This window comes from Musca domestica, unplaced genomic scaffold (genome assembly GCF_030504385.1).
Source record: "Musca domestica strain aabys unplaced genomic scaffold, Musca_domestica.polishedcontigs.V.1.1 18, whole genome shotgun sequence".
NCBI lineage: Eukaryota > Metazoa > Arthropoda > Insecta > Diptera > Muscidae > Musca > Musca domestica.
The window spans coordinates 11,165,974-11,190,697 of NW_026712238.1; the positions used below are offsets into that span (position 1 = coordinate 11,165,974).

A 24,724-nucleotide genomic window follows, 5' to 3' on the forward strand; every position below is an offset into this window, starting at 1 on the left:
CGTGAAGATCGTAGAGTGATTACAAATTAACATGTACAGACGGACACACATAGCTAGATCGACTTAGCTCGACGAAATAGGAAACTAATATTTCGAGGTGTTACATAATTTTTGGCCCAATCAAACTAATAATACCCCCAACACAAAGTGTTGTAGGGTATAATTTCTCCATTTATAATTCAAAGTATAATTCAAAATAACAATTACAATGTTTCGAATTACATGCGGTAAAGGTGTGGTATATTCTTGCAAATTCTTGAACAGAGCATATGTAGACAAGTGTCAATTCAAACTTCAAAATAATTATTTTGATTTTAATTTCAATTTTGTTTAATTTTCAGATCCTTTTGTTGCTGCTATTGGTGGGTTTCGTTCTTGCTGCCGAGGAGAAGGCAGCTAAACCCACTGAAAGTAAAAAAGTTATCGACACCAAAGATGTTAAGAAAACAGCTACAGAACCAAAGAAAAGCAGAACCGGAAAGCGGGATTCATCGGATCAAGAGGGTATTTAGAAATACATTTTTTTGAAGTTATGCCATTTGACAATAATATGTCCGATTATAGGTTCATTTGCAACGAATCCCAATGATGAACCATTTCGGCCAATGATTGCTCGCAGCAATGCCGACATCTATGAAGCTGCAGCTGCAACGCATAAGGTAAGAACAATATAACGAAATGTTGGTGGAAAATAGAATCAAGATCTATATTCCAGTTCTGTTTCTTTGGAAGGCAGAAATCGGAAAATTTGTATGCATTAGTTGATGATGGTTGCTGTACCAAAATGTTCCTCATCGAAATGACGGTTGTAGATCCTAGGTATTTTTTGAGCAAATTTGTTACAGGACATTTAGAGTTTGGAAAGGGGCAATATCGGTCCACTCGTCAAAATTTTCTCAGGAAAAAATTAACCTACTAAAAAAAGAAAGTATATTCCAATGTAGTGCGAACATTGCAGATCTTAATATTTTTATTAGTATCAAGTAAGTTGCGAAAATGGATAATATCGGTCCACTCCATTAGGTAAATCCCCCACAAAATTTTAATAACTATAACTCTTACAAAATGTGAAATGAGAGTCCGATTATCTTCAAATTTCACATATCATCACCTCAAAATCTGGCAAGAATAACAGGTAGAACGAAAGAGAGGTACTCCATCTAGTACCTCTCCCACAAATGGCCAAAATTTTAAATAATTATAACTCTTGTAAGCAAGTAGCTGACTTGTTCCGCAATTTATCACAGATAAAAGTATTGAAAATTGTGACCCTTTGTGGGTCACGTAACAGAAGGGGTTCGCAGATATATGTCATTTTCACTGTTCGTGTGTCTGAAATTTCCAGAGAGTTGGATGCTTATTTCACTTTTTTTGAGCGTTTTGTTTTTCAAACTCTTGAATCCCATGTGGGCCATGTACCAAAAAATCTCTATCATAGGCTTATTGGATATTCAAAATTTTGACCCCTTGTGGGGGAGGTACCAGAAGCAGTGGGTCGATATATCTCATCTGCACAGCAGATCTTGAGTTTATAAATATATTGGGATGTGTGAAATTTTATGACAATCGGATTCTTACATCACATTTTATAAAAGTTATTATTATTCAAAATTTTGGCCCTTTGTGGGGGAAGAATTGATGGAGTGGAAATTTTTGCACCGGACCGAGAACTGACGCAAATATTAGGATTTGCAAAGTTGAAGCAAAATCGCATTGCCGTTTCTCTTTTTTGTGGAGAAAATATATTTTTTGAAAATTCCGATCTTTTGTGGGGTAGGTACCAGAAGGATCTTAATATCAGATCTTGGGTTAATAAAAGTAGTGGTATGTGTGAAATTTGAAGATAATCGGACTCTTACATCACATTTTATGAGAGTTGTAATTATTTAAATTTTTGACCCTTAGTGGGGGAGGTACTTGATGGAGTTGACCGATATTGTCCATTTTCGCACCTGACCTAGAACTGACGCAAATAGTAGGATTTGCAAAGTTGGAACAAAATCGGATTACGGTTTCTGTGCAAAAAATATATATTTTGAAAATTTCGATCTTTTGTGGGGGAGGTACAGTAGGAGTGGACCGATATATTCCATTTTCAGGATTAGCAAAGTTGGAGCAAAATCGCTTTACCGTTTCTCTTTCCGGGCAGTAAAATGTTTTTTTTTTTTTAATTTCGACCTTTTATGGGGGAGGTACGGACGAATATCTCTAGATCGATTTCAAATGTTCTGAAACGAATTTGTTGCAAATAGACCTAGGGTCTAAAAGCGTTATTTCGATGAGACACGTTTTGGCCATAGCCCCATATAACTGTACCTCCCGATATTCGGTATTTTCATGATTTTAGCGACATTATTCACCGTAATTGTTTCAAATTTGGTATTTGATGTTCTTAAGGGAACTACAGTCTATGACAGAAAATTATCTATGCAGGTCCACGTCTTCGTATAGCCCCCATAAAACGGTAACTCCCTATATTCGGTATTTTGTGCGACATTATTCACCGATTTCGATTTTAAGTTTCGCATTTGAATATTGCAATGGCTTATGACAAAAGTTACCTATACAGGTACATGTGGTCGTATAGAGCCTAATATAACATTCGGTATTTTTAAGATTTTAGCAGAATTTTTAACGAATTTTATTGTTTTTGATAATTGCCAAATTTGTTCTAAATGGTGGAGGGTATTCAATGTTCTGCCCTCTGAAACCATACAATATCTACTCTAAAGCCAAATGTTGATAGGTGGTATGATCTACTTCAAATAAATTCTTTTGTTACGGAAGCTCTAATAGATATGCATAGTGGTATCATATAGTCGACCCCGTCCGACTTTTTACTTTTCCTTACTGGTGTGTATTACTAAATTAAATTATATAATTAAATACTTCGGTCCACTATATCGGGTCCGATACGAAATGGCCAATATTGGCCCATTACTTTGAAGTCTACAAAATTTGAAAAATCATAACAGACGTCAAAATGTATTTAAATGTCCAAAAAATTGGCTGAGGGTATACGTCTGTCGGCAAAACCGACTGATACTTCATAACTTGTTCGATCTAATCTAGGTCTGATACAAATATTGCGGCATGCCAAGCTTGAAGGCAATCGCTTACGTGTAATTTTTATTTTTTTTTTTGAATATTTACCATTTTTAAGGGTACGAGAATGAGTAGGCCTATTTTATCCTTCTTCGTACTTTATCTAAGTTTGAAATATTTTATATATTTTTAATAAGAATTGGAGTTTGCCAATCAAAACTAAATTCTAAATCAGTAAAGAAAGTCTTAAAGTCGAGCGGGGCCGACTTTATGATAACCTACACCACTTTGCTAATTTAGTAGAGCTCGGCATAACAATTAAAAGTTTTTATGGGAGAGTTCAATCATACACGCTATGATTATAATTATAATTTAAAGTTCAAAGGACTAAATATGCCGAAGCATTTGTATCTTTTAAATTCGGACTTGTATTGCCCATTTGGTGCACAATTAATTTGAAATCGGATAAAGATGTATATGGGAGCTATATTCAAATCAGAACCGATCTCGATAAAATTCGGCAAAGATATTTCTGAGCAGTATTTGATATATTTCCCTTACTATCGTTGTTACGGAATGCATATTACGGCTGTGGGTAACAAATATAACAAATCGGATGAACAGTATATATGGGAGCTATAGCTATATCTGAATCGATCTTCACCAAATTTGAGTCTAGAAGGTAGTATCTAGACTCAATTCGGTCCCATTTGGGCAAATATTAGACGTTTGGTGCACAATCAAAGGTAAATTGGACGAAGTTATGTATGGAAGCTATATTCAAATCTGAACCGATCTCGATAAAATTTAGCAAATGTATTTCTGAGCTGTATTTGATATATTTCCCCAAATATTGTTGTTACAGAGTGCATATTACGGCTGCGGAGGACAAAAATAACAAATCGGATGAACAATATATATGGGAGCTATAGCTATGTCTGAACCGATTTCGATCAAATTTGGCATACTTATTTTCAGGTCAAATCTGATCGTACGTGCAAAATTCCATACTATTCGGACTGATATTTTTTTTATTTTTACCAATTATCTCCAATTTCAATAGGGTTCGCCCTTGGGCCAAACAAATGATTTGTGCAAAATTTCATCTGGATAGGGCAATAAATGCGAACTGTACTTTGTTTACAATAATACATGGACAGACGGACGGACGGACGGACATGTATATAATCAGAATGTGATTCTATGCAGATCATCATAAGGAACTATGGGTCTATCTCGTTTCCTTTTGCCTGTTACAAACAAATGCACAAAGATATAATACCCTGACCACCTTGAGGTGTAGGGTATAATTACTTTGTTTTGAATTGGATTTTCCAATTCTTTGACAGAATACAACAAAAGACTATTGATCGATATTTCGCAGCAATTTCCAGCTCCCAACCTTACTGTACTTTAGTTATTAAATTACTCACTACAGTCATTATTTTGACGCCACTAGTTCCGCTTTTCCGTTCCTCTGGCCTTTTGCAAATATTTTCCTATTTACCATTACATTTTCCTTGGCAATCAACTATAGCCACCTCAAATGGCCTTCTTACTCCCCAGATATTCATATTTAAAATTGCCAACAATTTTGCATTCATTTCAATATAAAGCAGAAAAAAACCTTCGCAACCATTTGTCCATTTCATTCATACAGCCACTTGTGTATAATTTGATAAAGTTAATTTTGTTTACAACTATTCGAGCCTTCATTCCGTTTTCTTACTTTGACAGCAGCGGCAGCGAAATGAAAAGAAAAACTAGTTTTTTTGCTACTTTGCAACAATTTCAGGCCTTTTGGGTCATTTATATCTTGGCTCTTTCACAGTCAGCCTGCCAGCCAGCCAGCCTATCTGGCACTTTTGAATGGATGGCGGGCGGCTTCTAGTTTGCCAGTAACGGACAGTGCTGTCGGATAAAATGAAAATGTGAATTTAATACTTTTTCTTTTTTTGTTGAGTCTTGTTTTTTTTTTAACAGCACTTGAGTTGAGTTATAAATTTCCTTTTCATTTCCTATACCTTGTAGCCACCTTCAGCATCCTCATTCAGTTTGGACGTGTTTGCTCTACTGCTATAGCCTAATAAACCTTTTTATAAATTATGGCACTTTAAAGGGAACTTCTTCTTCAGGGGCCATTCATATCTTGTTCGGGGAAGAAGTTTTTTCAGTTTTTTTTTTGGATTTTTTTCTCTTTCTCTATTTTTGTTAGACAAACTTGGAATTGTTTTAAGCCAATGCGAACAGCTAGATTTTCTTTCTTTCTCCACACACATAAAAATACATTATCAGAGGTGCTGATTTATAGAGCATCCCATTTCTTGACATTTTTATAGTACCGCCAAGCAGAGGAAGAACTTTTTGTTTCGTCCATCATTTGTCTACAGTCAACGGGTTAAACAATTGTGGAAATTGTTAAATCAACATGGAAAAGAATGCAAATATTTATCTAAGAAGATGGTTTTCCAGAGTCGGACTTTTTTTTTGCAAGATGTTGAGTCAGATGGAAAAATTATAAGTGGAATTGTTTCATAATACGATTGAGATGTATAGAAATTGAAATAAGAGTAAAACACTATCTTAGCACAAGACATTTGATATTCGTTTTATTGATGTGGGAGAATTTTCTAAGAGGGAAAAGAAGGGAGGTGGGGGGGAAATATTGCATATTAGGCAGGATATATGTTTCTCTTTCTTCTGAATCAAATGTTGTTTTTTTTTTCTCAATTCCACTTTCCCAATTTATATTCGCTGGTATGAAATTCAAAGTCCTCTTGGAGTTTTGCTGCAATGACCTGGTACCATCACCACCACTCGAAATTTTTCATCCCACACAATATGGAACGTGGAGTTGGAAGATATATACTTTAATATATACCCAAATTTTCTTTAGGAAGTGTGTTTAGTCCCGAAGCCAAAATACCAATTTTGGCCGAGATCGTCACTTTTTTTGGAGGTATCTTCATATGAGGGCTACGCCAAAACATTGACTTCCATTGCATTTTTTTATTCTTTTAGAGTGTTCCTCTCCCTTAGAAACCAAAATACCGAAAAAAAGAGCCATACGAATTCGAAAATTGCTGAAAGGCCATTTACGGAAATTTTGTCTTGAGAATCAAAAATCTTTTGGGCTTTTGATCTCCTAACCGGATAATATCACCTGCATTTAAAATTTCCGCACCTTCCAGACAGGCAGTTGCACAGTGTAATTTGTGTACTGAATTATTTCTTATTGCGTTTGTATCGCCTCGAAATATCTCCATAAAGTATACATAGCTTTGGGAAATATAAAACTCAAAGTAGATTTAACTAAGTCCAAGGTAGAGCCTACCTATTATACCCTATACCACACTGTGGACAGGAATTATGTCTTTGTGTGTATGTTTGTAACATGGAGAAGGAAACGAGATATACCCTTTGTTCTTTTTGATGATCTGCATAGAATCACATTCTGAGTCGATTTATGCATGTGAGTCCGTCTGTCCATAATCGCTAGATAATAGATCATCGCTAAAATGTAGATATAGCTCCCATATATATCTTCCCATATATACCTTTTACTGCGCACAAAATGTGTAATATTAGTCCGAATGAGATGGAATTTGGCATATACGATCAAATTGATCCTGGAAATAAGTGAGTCAAATTTGATGCAAATCGACTCAGATCTCAAAAATATGTTTAATTCAATTTGTGATTTTTGTCCTCCACATCCGTAATAAGCACTTCGTAGCCAATATACAGGGTGAGATAAAAAACTGCAACAGAATCGAACGACATAACTTTTACATTTTTTTTTAATTTTATTGAATGAAGGCAAAAAATGTCGGAAATAGCATCAAATTTTAGAATAAGTTCAGATTTGTTCGGATTGGTCAGCTTTGGAATGAATTACGGCCATTGAAACCGTCACACGCTGCCCGAATGTTGCTCTGCGGTAGTTTGGCCCATTCCTGGCGAAGCGATTGCTTGAGGTGATCGACGCTTTGGTATTTCTTAGTGCCAACATTGCTTTCTAAAAAAAAAATCCAGACACAATAGTCCAACGGATTGGTATCCGGAGATTTTGGTGGCCTTTGTGCGCTGGAAATGAAGCTAGGAACCTCATTTTGCAACAATTGTGACGATGGTGCTGAGTCCTGTTGGAATGTCCAAGGTCTGCGGCCAAAATGTTTGAGTGCCCAAAGCCTTAATACATCCTCCGGAATATGGTACAAGACACAAAAGATTTATTCACATTTAAATGCGGGAGTGTTCTAAAGATAACCACTTGCGGTTTTCCAGCCAAATATAAAGAAATCAAACTATCGCGCTTGAATTCCATCACGAATAACTTTTTTTCTGGAAAATTCTCACCAAAATGCTTTTGTACGCTGTTATACAATATAATGAGTTGTCACTGGAATAATTTTTCAGTTGTTGGTCCATTTCAACCTCTAAACATTATGAGATCATCTCCAAGAGCAATAGGCTTCTATGCTGGCACTAACCCCACCTCAGTTCTAAATGAAGATTGGGCTATAATTGCGACCCGTAGAGTGATTAGAAATTAGCATGGACAGACGGACGAAAGGACATACACAGCTATATCGACTCAGCTCGGAGAGATAGGAAGATTCATGTATACTTTCCTATGTGAGAAACCAATATTTCGAGGTATTACATAATTTTTGGCTCAATCAAACTTATAATACCCCCAACACATAGTGTTGTAGGGTATAAAGGTAATAATAAAATCCTTAAAAAAGTCTACTAAAATTTTTTAAAAATACCGAATGTAGGGTCTATGCGACAACGTCGACCTGCATAGGCAATTTTGTCATAAGCCATTAGAATATCCAAATGTGAAACATGAAAAAAAATCGGATAATAATGTCGCTAAAATCATCAAAATACCGAATATAGGGAGGTATCGTTATATGGGGGCTATACGGAGACGTGAACCTGCACAGACAATTTTCTTTCATAGGTTTTAGTATCCATTGCGAACTTCAAATACGAAATTTGGAACACTTCCGATGAATAATGGCGCTTAAATCTCTAAAATACCGAAAATAGGAAGGTACCATTATATGGGGCTACACCAAAACGTGGATCTACATGGCCCATTTTCAATACCAAAAGTCCTGCAGACATAATATACATTTGAGTAAAATTTTATCAACCTACTTCACTGCATTCGGAAGCTAGAGTGATTTCCACAGAAGGATAGACGAACAAGCGGACTGACATCGCTAAATCGACATAGACTTTTATGCTGATATATATACTTGGTGGGGTCTTAAATGTATATTTCGAGGTGTTATAAACGGAATGACAAACTTAATATACCCTCCTCACTATGGTGGCGATTATAAAAACAATGATAATAAAAATGCTAATAGGAATTCCAACCACCATGATCTTTCTGGCCCACCCTTTATAATCTAAATTTTGTTTTTGAATTGTTGACCTTTACCAGAAGGATATTTCCTGCCATAAAACTTGATCTAAATATTACTACGAAATCAGTTACTTCTTACGAGAGTTATCGTGCGAACCAACCAGCTAGGACATAGTTAGGCTGACTTCAACTCAACTCTTGAAATATATTTCCCCCAAAAGAGACCTAGAGTTTAAAATCGTTATTTCTATGAGGCAAATTTTTGGCCATATCAAATGTTATATACCCTCTATAGCCCTACAGCTGAGGATATAAAAATTAAGCAATGGCCAGCAATTATCTTTAAATCTTAATTTTGGAATTTTATAAAAAAAACATTGTGAGCAATATCACATCATTATAACTTCGTTCCATTCCATGAGGCTATGTACTGTCTGTAAGTGCATCCTTTCAACATGTTTCGTTAGTGCATTCTACACCATGTGCACAGACAACAAGCAAACATGCCCGTTTGTATTTTTTTGTTGTTGTTAAACAATAACTTCAGAGTGGAAAATCTCATAAACTTAAAGTACATAACATCGTAGAGATTCAGTGGGCATTGTTGTTGTGGTTGTTTCAGTTTTTGCGTTATTATGATCTCAGTGTGGAACTCCAGTGGTTAATGTCTTTCAACAGCTCCAGCTTTAGCTGTCACATTTTGACCACATCACGAAAGCATGTTTTCACATGGAATCCTTTAAATTATTAACAAAGTGAAATGGAGAGAACAAGTTCAAAAGCAGTAAGTTTGGCCGGGACGAACATTGAATACCCTCCACCATATGGAATGAATTTGGAAATTTAAAAAAAAAATAAATAAAATAAAATCCCTTAAAATTCTGTTAAAATCTTAAAAATACCGAATATAACCGTTATATTGGGGTCTATACGACGTGGACCTACATAGACATTTTTTGTCATTTGTATAAAGGGAGGTACCGTTATATCGGAACTATACGAAGACCTGGACCTGCATAGACAATTTTTCTGTCACAAGCTGTAACATCCATTACGAATTTTAAATACGACATCTAAAACAATTTCGGTGGGTATTGTACCTGAAATCGTCAAAATACCGAATATAGGGAGGTATTAATATATGGGGCCGAAGACCTAGACCTGCATAGACAATTTTCTGTCACAGACAGTAGTTCCCATTACGAACTCTAAATACGTAATTTGAAACTACTCCGGTGAATAATGAGGCAAAAATCTTAGAAAAACCGAATATTGGGAAGTACCGTTAAATGGAAACGTGGACCTGCACAGACAATTTTCTGGCATAGGCTCTAGTATCCATTACGAACTTCAAATACAAAATTTGAAATAATTCCGGTGAATAATGTCGTTAAAATCTACAAAATACCGAATTTCGGGAGGTACCGTTATATGGGGGCTATACGAAGACGTGGACCTGCACAGACAATTTTCTGTCTTAGGTTGTAGTATCCATTTCGAACTTCAAGTACTAAATTTGAAACAATTCCGGTGAATAATGCCGTTAAAATCTAAAAAAATACCGAATATCGGGAGGTACCGTTATATGGAGGCTATATGAAAACGTGGACCAGCACAGACAATTTTCTCTCACAGACTGTAGTTGACGAACTCTAAATACGTAATTTGAAACTACTCCGGTGAATAATGAGGCTAAAATCATAAAAACACCGAATATTGGGAGGTACCGTTATATGGGGGCTATACGAAGACCTGGACCTGCACAGACAATTTTCTGTCTTAGGCTGTAGTATCCATTTCGAACTTTAAATACGACATCTCAAACAATTTCGGTGAATATTGTACCTAAAATCGTCAAAATACCGAATATAGGGAGGTACTAATATATGGGGCCGGAGACCTAGACCAGCTCAAACAATTTTCTGTCTTAGGCTGTAGTATCCTTTTCGAACTTCAAATATCAAATTTTGAAACAATTCCGGTGAATAATGTCGCCAAAATCATCAAAATACCGAATATCGGGAGGTACTGTTATATGGATGCTATATAAAAAGGTGGGCCTAAATGGCCCATTTACGAACTTAGCCTGTCTACTGGCAAAATAAACATGCGTGCAAAATTTTAGCCTCCTATCTCAATTCGTTTGAAAGTTAGCGTGATTACAAGAGACAGACCGACAGACGGACAGTCAAACTGACAGACAGACGGACATAGCTAAATCGACTTAGAATTTTACGCTGATCAAGAATATATATACTTTGTTGGGTCTGACATGATTATTTCGAGGAGTTACAAACGGAATGACAAAGTTAATATACCCTCCATAGTATGGTGGAGGGTATAAAAAGCGAGTGTGAGCGAGATAGAGAGAGAGCGTAACTGGTTGGCCTATTATGTTTGACTAGAACATTGCCACACTGTACTGTATTGCTTAGTTTAAGCTTGAGGTATGACACCAAACTGTGAAGACTTGATGATATTTTCGTTTACCCTCGAAAGGGGGGGGGGGGGGGGGGGTAACATCTGATGATGAAGTAGAAGATATTGCGGTTTTGGAAATTTCTCCATCATTACGATAATGTACAGAGCAGAGCAGCAACATAGAATGGCAGCGAATGTCTCTCACAGCCTCATTATGTCTCGTCTCTGCAGAAGCGGCATAGACATGGTGGTATCGTTCCAATTTATGACTGCAAACAAGCCCGGAGATGAGGATGAGGATTATCCGCAACTGTTGTCACCAAGTTAAGTGAAAACCACATATCATGGCGACATAAGGATCGTAGTTTACAATACAACAATAATTTGTTCGTGTGTAGTACGTCTGCTGCTGATGTCTTTAGCCCAGACGACGAAAGTGAAGGAGGAGACATCGTTAAACAAGATATTTTAGGTTAAGCAGCACCAGCCTGGTCTGGCGTAATGGGATTTTCAAATTTAGACGCAAATTCATTTTGGGCGGGTGGGAGTTGGTAGTGGAGAGTTTTGAGACAAATTTTGTGGTTTAACGCTCCGCAACATTTTAATTATTCAATAATAGTTTTGTGATAGTGCGGAATGTAAGAATTTCGGGTTTACACTGTGATTGTGGTGTTGAAGTTTGTGTAATGTTTTTGTAAATGTTTTAATTCAATTCTTATTAAGATTTACAAAATATCAATGAAAATGATGATGAAAAGGATAAAGTTGGGCAGGATGACTACTTTACTTTGAGGTGAATTTTCTGTAGATGTAAAACCACATGACTAGCATGAATTAATCCTTTAAGCTGCTGATATATTGAAATTTATGTTTCTTTCATTCCTCTGTTAGAATAATCCATGTGGATCAATAGTCAATATTTTCCCCAAACGAGTAGGTATCTCTCAAAAGCTTGGTCCAGCGTAAAGAGAGGTATTATTTTGAATTACCCGGTTCAATTGATAAGTAGAAAAAAGCCATTAAAAACAAGTAAAAAAAAGTATCGGCCGAGTTTGCCGACAGATATATACCCTCAGCCAATGTTCAATTATTTAAATATATTTTGACTTCTGTTGTGATTATTCAAAATGTTGACCTACTATGGAGTAGGTTCCGAAGGAATGGGACAATATTGTTAATTTCGTATAGGACCTAAATAAATGTGATATAAATATTTCGATATGCCTGGTTTGGAATATAATTGGTACTTCCTCCACTTTATATGAAATATGTGATTATTTTTGAAAAAATTTTGAAATGTGAGTGGGGTACCAGATATAGTCGACCGAAGCATTTCATTTTCATACTTCATCTAATACAGATACAAATATTAATATGGGCAAAAATACAAGAAAATCGAACATTTATATTTATACATGCGAAGTTATAAATTCCACATTCATCTCAGGTTTCTGGTTGGAAGAAATATTTAAATACAGGAAAGCATCGCTGACTTGTTTCGCAAGTTATTTGAAGAGAATTGGATGTTTATCTCTCTTTTTCGAGTGTTATTTTAAATCTTGAACCCCATGTGAGAGATACCAGAAAAAATGGTCCAATCTCTACCATCAGATTTTGTGTTGATGGACATATTGAGATGTACCAAGTCTAAATGGAATCGGAAGTTAATTTCGCGTTTTATGAGCTTCATGGATATTCAAAATTTCGACCCTTTGATGGTGAGGTGAAATATCTCATCTTGACAGTAGATCTTGTCTTAGTAGAAATAATGGGATGTGTGAAATATAAAGAGAACCGGATGCCTTTTTTCGGATTTCATAGTCGCTTTTGTTATTCAAAACTTCGTCCCTTTGTGGGGGAGGTACCAGAAGGAATGGTCAGATATCTACCATCTTCAAAACAGATCCTATGTTAATATAAACATTAAAATGTGCCAAGTCTTAATGGAATTCAAAATTTCGACCTTTTGTGGGACAGGTACCAGAAGGAGTGGACCGATATATTCCGCCTACCAGACTTTGGGTCAATATAAATATTAAGCTGTGTGAAATTTTGAAGACAATCGGACTCTTACATCACATTTTATAAGAGTTGTAATTATTCAAAATTTTTACCCTTTATGGGAGAGGCACTTGATGGAGCTGACCGATATTATCCATTTTCGCAGCGGACCTAGGACTGATGCAAATATTAGGATGTGCAAATTTGGAACAAAATCGGATTATCGTTTCTCTTTTTGTGCAGAAAATATATATATATATATATATATATATATATATATATATATATATATATATATATATATATATATATATATATATATATATATATATATATATATATATTTGTTTCGAAATGTTGACCATTTGTAGAGGATGTACCAGAAGGAGTGCACCGATATATTCCGTCTTAACACCAAAACCTTGGTTTATTATAAATCTTGGGATGTGTGAAATTTGAAGAAAATCGGACTCTTACATCGCATTTTATAAGAATTGTAATCATTCAAGACTCTGACCTTTTGTGGGGGAGGTAGTTGATGGAAGGGACCGATATTGTCCATTTTCGCAACTGACCTAGCATTGACGCAAATATTAGGATTTGTAAGGTTGGAGCAAAATTGGAGTATTCTTCATCTTTCTGCGAAGAAAATATGTTTTTTGAAAATGTTGACCTTTTGTGGGGGAGGTACCAGAAGCAGTGGACCGATATTGCCCATCTCCGAACTCGATATAAACTTGAGAATAATATTACGATGTACCAAGTTCGAATCAATTCTGATACTCCCTTCGAGAGTTATCGAGCTCACTAGCCAGACAGACAGACGGACGGACGGACATCCCTAGATCGACTCCAAATGTACTGAAACGGATTTGGTTCAAAGATACATAGGGTCCAAAACCGTTATTTCGACTAGGCACGTTTTGACCACATCAAATGATATACAGGGTGAGATAAAAAATTGCAACAAAGTGAAAGGCTATAATTTTTTTGCATATTTTTTAATTTCATTATCCAAAAAATGTCGGAAATAGCATCAAATTTTAGAATAAGTTTAGATTTGTTCGAATTGGTCACCTTTGGCCTTCAAACGGCCAATTAAATCGTCACACGCTGTCCGAATGTTGCTCTGCGGATTTTGGCCCATTCCCGGCGAAGCGCTTGCTTGAGGTGATCGAAACTTTCGTATTTTTTAGTACCAACCTTGCTTTCCGAAATACTCCAGACACAATATTCCAATGGATTGGTATCCGGCGATTTTGGTGGCCATTGTGCGCTCAAAATGAAACGAGGAACTTTATTTTGCAACTATTCTTGGGTGGCGCGTTCTGTTGGGATGTTGCTGAGTTCTGTTGGAATGTTCAAGGTCTGTGGCCAAAATGTTTGCGTGCCCAAGGCTTTAATACAGCTTCCAGAAAATTTGTGCCATAATATTCGGCATTTATTCTGATGCCATGGTCGATTAATACGAGTGGAGAGCGACCATATTCTGTTATGGCGCCCCACACAATCACCATGGCCGGCGCTTGAGTTCTGGTGGCCAACCGAAGGTGCACATTTTCAGCTGACCTCCTTGGCAAGTAAATACGACCAGATTCGGCAGTTCAGCACTTTCTGCCAAGCGAAGCAACTCTTGAGATCTTTTGAGTATATTTTCTTTCTGTTGCGATATAAGCTCTTGCACTTTTTAAATTTCAGTGGCCTTACCCCAAGCTCATTTTTCAATATTTGCCGAATGGAATATTGCGATATGCTCAGCTCATGAGCCATTTTTCGGCCACTGCGACGCGGGTTTCTATCAAGTCGCTTCTTTACTCGTCGAAGCATTTCGGCAGATGTTGCTTTTTTCTTCCGTCCGCTTTGGGCTACGCTACAGTATCACGGTAACGAGCGATGGCACGAGACACAAAAGATTTAATATTGACATTTAAATGCTGGAGTGCTCTTACGAAAGTCACTTGTGGTTTTCCAGCCAAATGTACTATCACGCTTGAATTCCATTACGAATAAGTTTTTTTGTGGAAAATTCTCACCAAAATGCTTTTAAACACTTTTAAATAATATAATGAGCTGTCACTGGAATAATTTTAACAGCTTTCGGACAATAGGCTTAGAAATGACAGCAGTCTGAAGTTCGTTGCAATTGTTTCATATCACCCTGTATTTACTCCAAAAAAAAAAAAACACATATTCTCCCATCAAAAATCTCTCGATTCATGATTGCAATGCATCATATTAACTGATCACGTTGTATATATTTTCTGACGATTTAAATTCTATTTTAAACTTTAACTTATTAATAATGAAATATATTTTGCATTTCTTTTGCCATACAAATTAATTTTTTTTATGAAAAGAATAATTCATTCCACTACCCTGATTTTTAATTTATTTTGAATAAAAATAACTCATGATATTTTCCTACTTACCCACTCGTCTTCTTCACTCTCAGTCCACCTCAGTTTGCATTGCTGGAAACTGAATATATTTCAAGTAGTTGAATCTTAAGAAGTTTTGCATTTCAAGCGAATGCGTTTCTTTGCCGCGTAATTTGTTAATTACTTAATGCATAAATTCTGTTTAATATCCTTTTCCGCAAAATGACAACGACTACAACAACAACAGCAACAACTACGTCTTGATAAATGTGCAAATATTTAACCGACCCGCTAATGGGGCTGCAATTGAAAAATTAATGTTGATAATGCACTACAGCGAGCGGTATTTGACTTATTAGAGAGGGGGCAGAGAGAGAGAGAGAGAGAGAGCTAAGATGGTAAATTAGATGGGTTGGGGGAGTTTTAAAGTGCCCACGTCTTTGATTAAATTTAGTGTTATTGGTGTGTGTGTGAATGTGTTGCAAGCTCACATAAGAGGTGTGGCGGTGAGGATAGCAATGAAATCATTTAATTTGAAAATTTAATTTTTTTAAACACTTTTCAAATGTAATTTAAATAAAACATAGAATTTCTTCTATATTTTTCTAGACATATTTTATAAAAGGTTCCCATTCCATAATATCCTAATATTAAGGCATGAGATAAAAAAACAGCAACAAAGTCAAACGTCATTTTTTTTTAAATTTTATTAAATGAAAGCAAAAAATGTCGGAAACAGCATCAAATTTTAGAATGAGTTTAGATTTGTTCGAATTGATCACCTTTGGCAAGAATTATGACCTTCGAACGGCCAATGAAACCGACACACGCTGCTCGAATGTTGCTCTGCGGTATTTTAGCGAAGCGCTTGCTTAAGGTGATCGACACTTTGGTATTTTTAGTGCCAACCTTGTTTTCCAAAATACTCCAGACACAATAGTTCAACGGATTGGTATTCGGAGATTTTGGTGGCCATTGCATGCTTGAAATAAAGCGCGGGCTGTGTGCGATGGCGCTGAGTCCCGTTGGAATGTCCAAGGCCAAAATGTTTTCGTGCCCAAGGCTACACCCTCCAGAATATTTTCGCGATAATATTTGGCATTTATTTTGATGCCACGCTGTCGGCTGTTATGGGGCCCACACTATCACCATGGCCGGCGCTGGAGTTCTGGTGGCCAACCGAAGGTGCACATTTTCATCTGACCTCTTTGGGAAGTAAACACGATCATTTTGTTTGTTTAAAAAAAGCTGGACAACGAATGTTTTCTCATCGGAGAAAACCAAATTCGGCAGTTCACCAATTTCGGCCATGCGAAGCAACTCTTTATCTCTTTTGAGTCTATTTATACCCTACACCACAAGGTGGTCAGGGTATTATGTCTTTGTGCATTTGTTTGTAACAGGCAGAAGGAAACGAGATAGACCCATAGTTCCTTTTGATGATCTGCATAGAATCACATTCTGAGTCGATTTATGCATGTCCGTCCGTCCGTCTGTCCGTCCGTCCATCCGTCTGTCCGTCCGTCCGTCTGTCCATGTATTTTTGTAAACAAAGCACAGGTAGCATTTATTGCCCGATCCAGATGAACTTTTGCAAAGATCATTTGTTTGGCCCAAGGACGAACCCTATTGAAATTGGAGATAGTCGGTCAAAATTTAGATATAGCTCCCATATATATCTTCGTCCGATTTGCCTTTTTATATTGCCCATATATATTGTTCATCCGATTTGTTATTTCTGTCCACTGCCGCCGTAGTATGCACTCTGCAACAACAATATTTGGGGAAATATATCAAATACAGCTCAGAAATACATTTGCTAATTTTTATCGAGATCGGTTCAGAATTGGATATAGCTCCCATATATAACTTCGTCCGATTTACCTTTTATTGTGCAAAAAACGTCTAATATTTGCCCAAATGGGATGAAATTTGGCACTTACGACCGAATTGAGTCCAGAAGCTAGTATGTCAAATTTGGTGAAGATCGGTTAAGATATAGCTATAGCTCCCATATATATTGTTCATCCGATTTCTAGTATTTGTTACCCACAGCCGTAATATGCACTCCGTAACAACGATATTTCAGGAAATATATCATATACAGCTCAGAAATATATTTGAAAATTTTTTTCGAGATCGGTTCAGATTTGGATATAGCTCCCATATATATCTTTATCTGATTTTAAATTAATTTTGCACCAAATGGGTAATACAAGTCCGAATTTAAAACATACAAATGCTTCGTCATATTTAGTCCTTTGAACTTTAAATTATAACTATAATCATAGCGTGTATGATTTAATTCTCCAATAAAAACTTTTAATTGTTACGTGGAGCTCTACTAAATTAGCAAAGTGGTGTAGGGTATCATAAAGTCGGCCCCGCCCGACTTTAGGACTTTCTTTACTGGTTTCTTTCTGTTGCGGTGTAAGTTCTTGCACTTTTTCGAATTTCAATGGCTCATTTTTCAATAATTGCCGAATGGAACATTGCGATGTGTTCAGCTCACGAGCTATATTTTATAGAAAATATTGAGAATACCATTGCCCGTACTTAATTGGTAAAATAGGATTTTGGCTTAAAGTGGATTTTGGTGAAGTCAACAGCATAACCGGAAATTAGATACTATAGATTAAGAGCCAATTTTTATACCAAGGAGTATATCAAGGAGTTCATTGTGAGTACTTTACCTCCTGGAATAGAGTGGTCTATATAGGCACACGATATCTCATACCACCATAGAACGCCCCCAATTAGGTATTTTGATAATGTTAGCAACATTATTCACCCGTTTTTGTACCCTCCACCTTAGTATGGAGGGTATATTAAGTTTGTCATTCCGTTTGTAACACCTCAAAATATACATTTTAGACCCCACAAAGTATATATATTCTTGATCCGCATAAATTCTATGTCGATTTAGCAATGTCCGTCTGTCTGTCCCTCTGCGAAAATCAATCTAGCTTCCGAACGTATGGCCCTCATATAACGGTATTTTAGCGACATTATTTACCGGAATTGTTTTAAAATTAGTATTTAAAATTCGTAATAGATACAACGGATTAAGACAGCCATGTAGGTCCACGTCTTCGCATAGCCCCCATATAACGGTACCCCTCGATATTCGGTATTTTGATGATTTTAGCTACATTATTTACCGGGATTGTTTCGTAATTCGCATTTGAAGTTCGTAATGGATACTACAGCATATGCCAGAAAATTGTCTGTTTCTAACCCCCATGGTACCTCCTGATATTCGATATTTTGATGATTTTAGCGACATTATTTACCGGGATTGTTTCGTAATTCGCATTTGAAGTTCGTAATGGATGCTACAGCCTATGTCAGAAAATTGTCTGTGTAGGTCCGAACTTACAGATTTTTTACTTGTTTTTTTTTTTCAAGTTTCGTATTTGAAGTTCCTTATTGGTACTACCGACTATGAATGAAAATTGCTCAGGTCCATGGCTTCTTATACTCTCCGTTTAGAGGTACCCCCCGATATTCAGTATTTTAACGATTGTAGCCAAAATTTTTAATGGAATTTTCTGAAAGTCCGCACAAGGAGCTCCTTCTGATTATTTTACCCCCTGAAAGAGAATTGTCTATACAGGTCCACGATATCACATACAGCCCCTACAACGATACCCTTCCCCATATTCGGTATTTTGATTATGTTAGCGACAGTATTCACCAGATTTTTTTTTCAAATTCCATAATTGAAGTTTGTAATGGAATGTTCAACCTATGACGGAATATTTTATATGCAGGTCCACATCTTTGTATAGCCCACATACAACATTTTTCATTTGAACGGTATTTTTCGACAGATTTTTTTTTTTTTGAAAATGTTCAAGTGGTGGATAGTATAAAAAGTTCGACCCGACCGAAGTTAGCTGCTTTTTTACTTGTTCAAGTGCCATGGATCTTTCTTTATAGTACATTAAACACCGTTTCCGAACTTTTCGATACAGTATTTTCTTTAAATTTATTTCGCATTTAATTCAATTTTTCGTATCCTTTCAACTAACCGCAAAAGCCTTTCAATTTTAATGAACACCACTGCAAATTGTCTCTACCGAGAAAATCAACCTCAATCGAAGTTCGAACAATAACAACGCGGGCAATCTCTCTCGTTCGCTTGCTCGAATGGTCGGGTAATTAATCTTGATTTATAATTAATCATAATGAGGTGATGATTGATTTTAAATTACAATCGACCATATGAAGTGGTGTGTGGCATGCACGCCTACGCGCCCAACCTCAGGCCCAACCGATATCGGATGAAAGACGTACATAGGTATGGAAACTGGTATTATTTGTCCTTCGTTTTATTTGCGTTTCCGTTGCCATCCTCGTCTCCGTCTCCTCGTCGTCGTCGTCAATTTCCGGTCAATGGTAAGCCATGGTTGGCTGATTTTATTTGAAGCACAAAATCTGTAATTATTTTGTTGAATGCTTTAACGATGATTCCCTGTCAAAATGTACATTATTTAAAAAATCCGCAACGAGAAGATGTAGATGCAGATAAAGATGTAAATGTTTGTATGTGTGTGTGTGTGTGATGGTACAACGTCAACAATTGCTTCAATGTTTATATGAAAACTTTGTTTTAATTAAAATTGACATATGTTCACTTAATTACCATTTCATTGATACTCCCTGGTTGGCTGTCTGTCGGTCGGTCTGTCAGTCTCTCATTCGCTGGCATGGCATTGGGAACTGCTACGGTTTCCCAGTCGGTTTCAGGTTTCACAACATACTTAATTATATATTGATGCTGATGAAATGTTTGTCGAGAGACGACACACAGTTCAGGTGATGCTAGGATGGATGGAGGAATAGATGGCTGGATGACTGCTTCGTAGGCAGATATTGAGTTTCAGTTTCAAATTGACAAATAGATTAAAAGTGTAGCCCAACGAACTCATTTGCTCCACTCCCAGTCGGCCGGCCTAGTCGTATCTGAATAATTTCGTTCGACTAGACATATAATTAAATTTTAATGTAACATTGAGGCCATATACCATGCCAGGTAATGTAATCGGCAGTCATGTAACCGAATGGCCTGTTTTGAAACTTGTTTGAATCATGTTTGCCATAATTCATTTTGTTGGTCAGATTTTGCAGAGGAGCTTGATGTGTAATATATTTAAAGTTCAATGTTGCGTATGATTGCTGGCGTTATTTATACGTTGCAGTGGACGATGTTGGGCGTCCATCAGCATTATGGGTGCTAAGAGTCACACCATTTGTCACTGCCAATATATGACCTATTCAATTAATGGCTATGTCCTAAGCCATTAATTGAATAGGTCATATTTGCCTCATGTCGTTGTAAAATAGGCTTTTATGGGTGCGTATAATTGTTGTCATAATATATAGGCCATGATAACTCTTGGAAAAAAATCTAAAAAGTTTTACTATTCTTGAACTTAATAACCCTCCGCCATACCTTATGTGGAGGGTATATTAAGTTCGTCATTCCGTTTGTAAATCATTGAAATAATAATTTTAGACCTTACAATGTGTATACAGGGTGAGGTAAAAAAACTGCAACAAAGTCAAAAGCCATAATTTTTACATCTTTTTTCAAATTTTATTGAATGAAAGCAAAAAATGTCGGAAATAGCATCAAATTTTGGAATAAGTTTAGATTTGTTCGAATTGGTCACCTCTGGCACGAATTATGGCCTTCAAACGGCCAATGAAACCGTCACACGCTGTCCGAATGTTGCTCTGCGGTATTTTGGCCCACTGCCGGCGAAGCGCTTGCTTGAGGTGATCGACAGTTTGGTATTTTTTAGTGTCAACCTTTCCAAAATATTTCAGACACAATAGTCCAACAGATTGGAATCCGGAGATTTTGGTGGCCATTGTGCCCTGGAAATGAAGATAGGAACCTCATTTTGTAACCATTCTTGGGTGGTGCGTGCTGAGTCCTGTTGGAATGTCCAAGGTTGGCGGCCAAAATGTTTGCGTGCCCAAGGTTTTAATACACCCTTCAGAATATTTTCGCGATAATATTCGGCATTTACTCTGATGTCACGGTCGATTAATACGAGCGGAGAGCGACCATCGGCTGTTATGGCGGCCCACACCATTTCTGGTGGCTAACCGAAGGTGCACATTTTCAGCTGACCTCTTTGATCATTTTGTTTGTTTACAAACTGCTGGACAACGAATGTTATATCATCGGAGAAAAACATATTCGACAAATCACCACTTTCGGCCAAGCGAAACAACTCTTTAGCTCTTTTGAGTCTATTTTCTTTCGGTTGCGGTGTAAGTTTTGGAACTTTTTGGAATTTCAATGGCTTTGATTGCAGTTTTTTCATCTCACCCTGTATATTCTTGATCCAGCGTAAAATACTTTAGCCCTGTCCGTCCGCCCGTATGTTGTAATTACACTAGAGCCAAAATGAATTAGGTTAGAAAGCCAAAATTTTGTACAGATCGGACTTTTGTGTGCAGGCAGGTAAGTTTCGAATATGGGCTTTATAGGTCCACGATATCGTATATCCCCCATATAATGCTAATTCCCGTTTTTCGGTATTTTGATGATTGTATCCACATTTTTAATGGAATTGTCTGAGAATCCACACCATGAGTTGCCTCTGAGTACTTCACGCCCTGGAAGAGAATTGTCTATATAAGTCCACGATATCGTATAGCCTCTATATAACGGTACCTTCCAATATTCGGCATTTTGATTTTAGCGACATTATTCACCGGATTTGTTTCAAATTTCGTATTTAGAGAGAAATTTGTCTATGCTGGCCTACGTCTTCGTATAGCCTCCAAATACGGGACCTCCCGATGTTCGGTATTTTGATCATATTGGCGACATTATTTACGGGAACTGTTTTAAATTTGGTATTTGAAGTTCGTAATGGATACTATAGCCTATGACAGAAAATTGTCTTTGGAGGTCCACGTCTTCGTATAGCCCTCATATAACGGTACCTCCCGATATTCGGTATTTTGACGATTTTAGGGAAATTTTTCACCGGAGTATTTAGAATTAGTCAAGGGTACTACAGTCTATGATAAAAAATTGCGCATGCTGGCCAACGACTTTGTATAGCCTCCATATAACGATACCTTCCAATATTAGGCATTTTTATGATTTTAGCGACGTTATTCACCAGAGTCTTTTTTAATTTCGTATTTTGGAGTTCGTAAGGTGAACTACAGTCATGCCAGAAAATTGTTTATGCAGGTCCACGCCTTCGTATAGCCCCCATAAATTGGAGAGTACGATTTTCGATATTTTGATGATTTTAGGAACATTTTTAACCGGAGTTGTTTCAAATTTCGTATTTAGAGTTCGTAATGGCAACTGTAGTTTATGACAGAAAATTGTCTATGCAGGTCCAGGTATTCGTACAGGCCCAATATATCAGTAGTTCCCTATATTGGGTATTTTGATGATTTTAGGTACAATATTCAGCGAAATTGTTTGAAATTTCGTATTTGAAGTTCCTGATAGGTACTACAGCCTGTGAGAGAAAATTGTGCATATGTACAGGTCCAGGTCTTGGTACAGCCCCGATATTACGGTACGCTCCCTATACTCGGTATTTTGATGATTTTAGCTACATTATGCACCGCATTTTTTTCAAGTTTCATATTTGAATATTTTGATGGCTTATGACAAAAGTTGTCTATGATGGTCGAAGACTTCATTATAAAGGCTATATTCGGTATGCTTGAGATTTTTACAAAATTTTTAATGGTTTTTCATTTTTTATTGATAATTTCCAAATATATTCCAAATGGTGGAGGGTATTTAAAGTTCCTCCGAACTTACTGCTTTTTTTTCCTTTATGACTTTCTATTTTACAATTAAAGCAATAATTACATATTTTGAAATAAATTAAGCTTGTCGATATTTTTCTATAAAATCCTATGCATGTGTTCTTTTTTCCATAAAATTACTGTTCATGTTCGAAATAAAATTGGACGGCCACAAATTAAACTCGATTGTCTCTCTTTCTTGGCTTTTTTTCTTTGCTTCTTCTGCAAAAGACATTGAATATGGGCGTATTAGCAAATGTCCCGTTGAGAGGTAATAAATAAAAGATCTGCAAATGAACAGAATTTCTAATAGGAAGTGGTGAAATAATTTTCTGAACAAGAACGAGGGTTGTGGATACAATTGTGTTCGAAAATGTTTTAAGTAATTTTAATTTAATAATTTTTATGCCGTTTTTCAATTTTATTGAATGAAAGCAAAAAATGTCGGAAATAGCCTTAAATTTTTGAATAAATTTAGATTTGTTCAAATTGGTCATCTGTGGCACGAATTATGGCCTTCAAACGGACAATGAAACCGTCACACGCTGCCCGAATGTTGTTCTGCGGTATTTTGGCCCATTCCCGGCGAAGCGCTTGCTTGAGGTGACCGACACTTTGGTATTTTTTAGCGCCAACATTGCTTTCCAAAATACTCCAGACACAATAGCCCAACGGATTGGTATCCGGAGATTTTGGCGGTCAATGTGAGCTAAAAATGAAGCGAGGAACCTCATTTGGTAACCATTCTTCGGTGGCACGTGCTGAATGCGATGGTGTTGAGTCCTGTTGGAATGTCTGCGGACAAAATGTTTGCGTGCCCAAGGCTCTCGCCATAATATTCGGTATTTATTCTGATGCCACGGTCGATTAGTACGAGCGTAGAGCAATCATCGACTATTATGGCGGCCCAAACCCATCACACCATGGCTGGCGCTTGAGTTCTGGTGGCCAACCGAAGGCGCACATTTCAGCTGACCTCTTTGGCAAGTAAACACGATCATTTTGTTTGTTTACAAAATGCTGGACAACGAATGTTTTCTCATCGGAGAAAACCAAATTCGGCAGTTCACCACTTTCGGCCAAGCGAAGCAACTCTTTAGCTCATTTGAGTCTATTTTCTTTCTGTTGCGGTGTAGGTTCTTGCATTTTTTGGAATATCAATGGCCTTACCCTTATATTGCGATATGTGTTCAGCTCTCGAGCCATTTTTCGGCCACTGCGACGCGGGTTTCGATCAAGACGCTTCTTTACTTTTCGAGCCATTTCTGCTGATGATGCTGTTTTCTTCTGTCCACTTCCTTGACGTCGGGCTACGCTACCAGTATCACGGTAATGAGCGATGGTACGAGACACAAAAGATTTATTCGCATTTAAATGCTGGAGTGCTCTAACGATAGTCACTTGAGATTTTCCAGCCAAATATAAGGAAATAACACTATCACGCTTGAAATCCATCACGAATAACTTTTTCCGGGAAAATTCTCACCAAAATGCTTTTGTACGCTTGCAAACAATATAATGAGCTGTCACTGTAATAATTTTAAAAGCTGTCGGACGAGTGGCTTGGAAATGACAGCAGTCTGAAGTTTGTTGCGGTTTCTTCATCTCACTCTGTATAGATCAACATAGCCAAATATCCAACTTCAACTTTTCCCATAGAAATTTATCGATCCTCGTCTTACACATGCAG

The 24,724-nt window shown here is 36.9% G+C and overlaps 1 protein-coding gene across 1 annotated transcript in view; it reads left to right on the forward strand.

The window, feature by feature from the left end:
- Positions 1-208: 208 nt before the first annotated feature.
- Positions 209-24,724, forward strand: part of LOC101889826 (uncharacterized) — a 58,990-nt gene continuing 34,474 nt past the window's right edge. The window contains exons 1-3 of the mRNA XM_059120830.1: positions 209-238; positions 342-504; positions 565-659. Coding sequence (XP_058976813.1) covers positions 209-238; positions 342-504; positions 565-659 — 288 coding nt within the window. The remainder of the gene's footprint in view (positions 239-341; positions 505-564; positions 660-24,724) is intronic.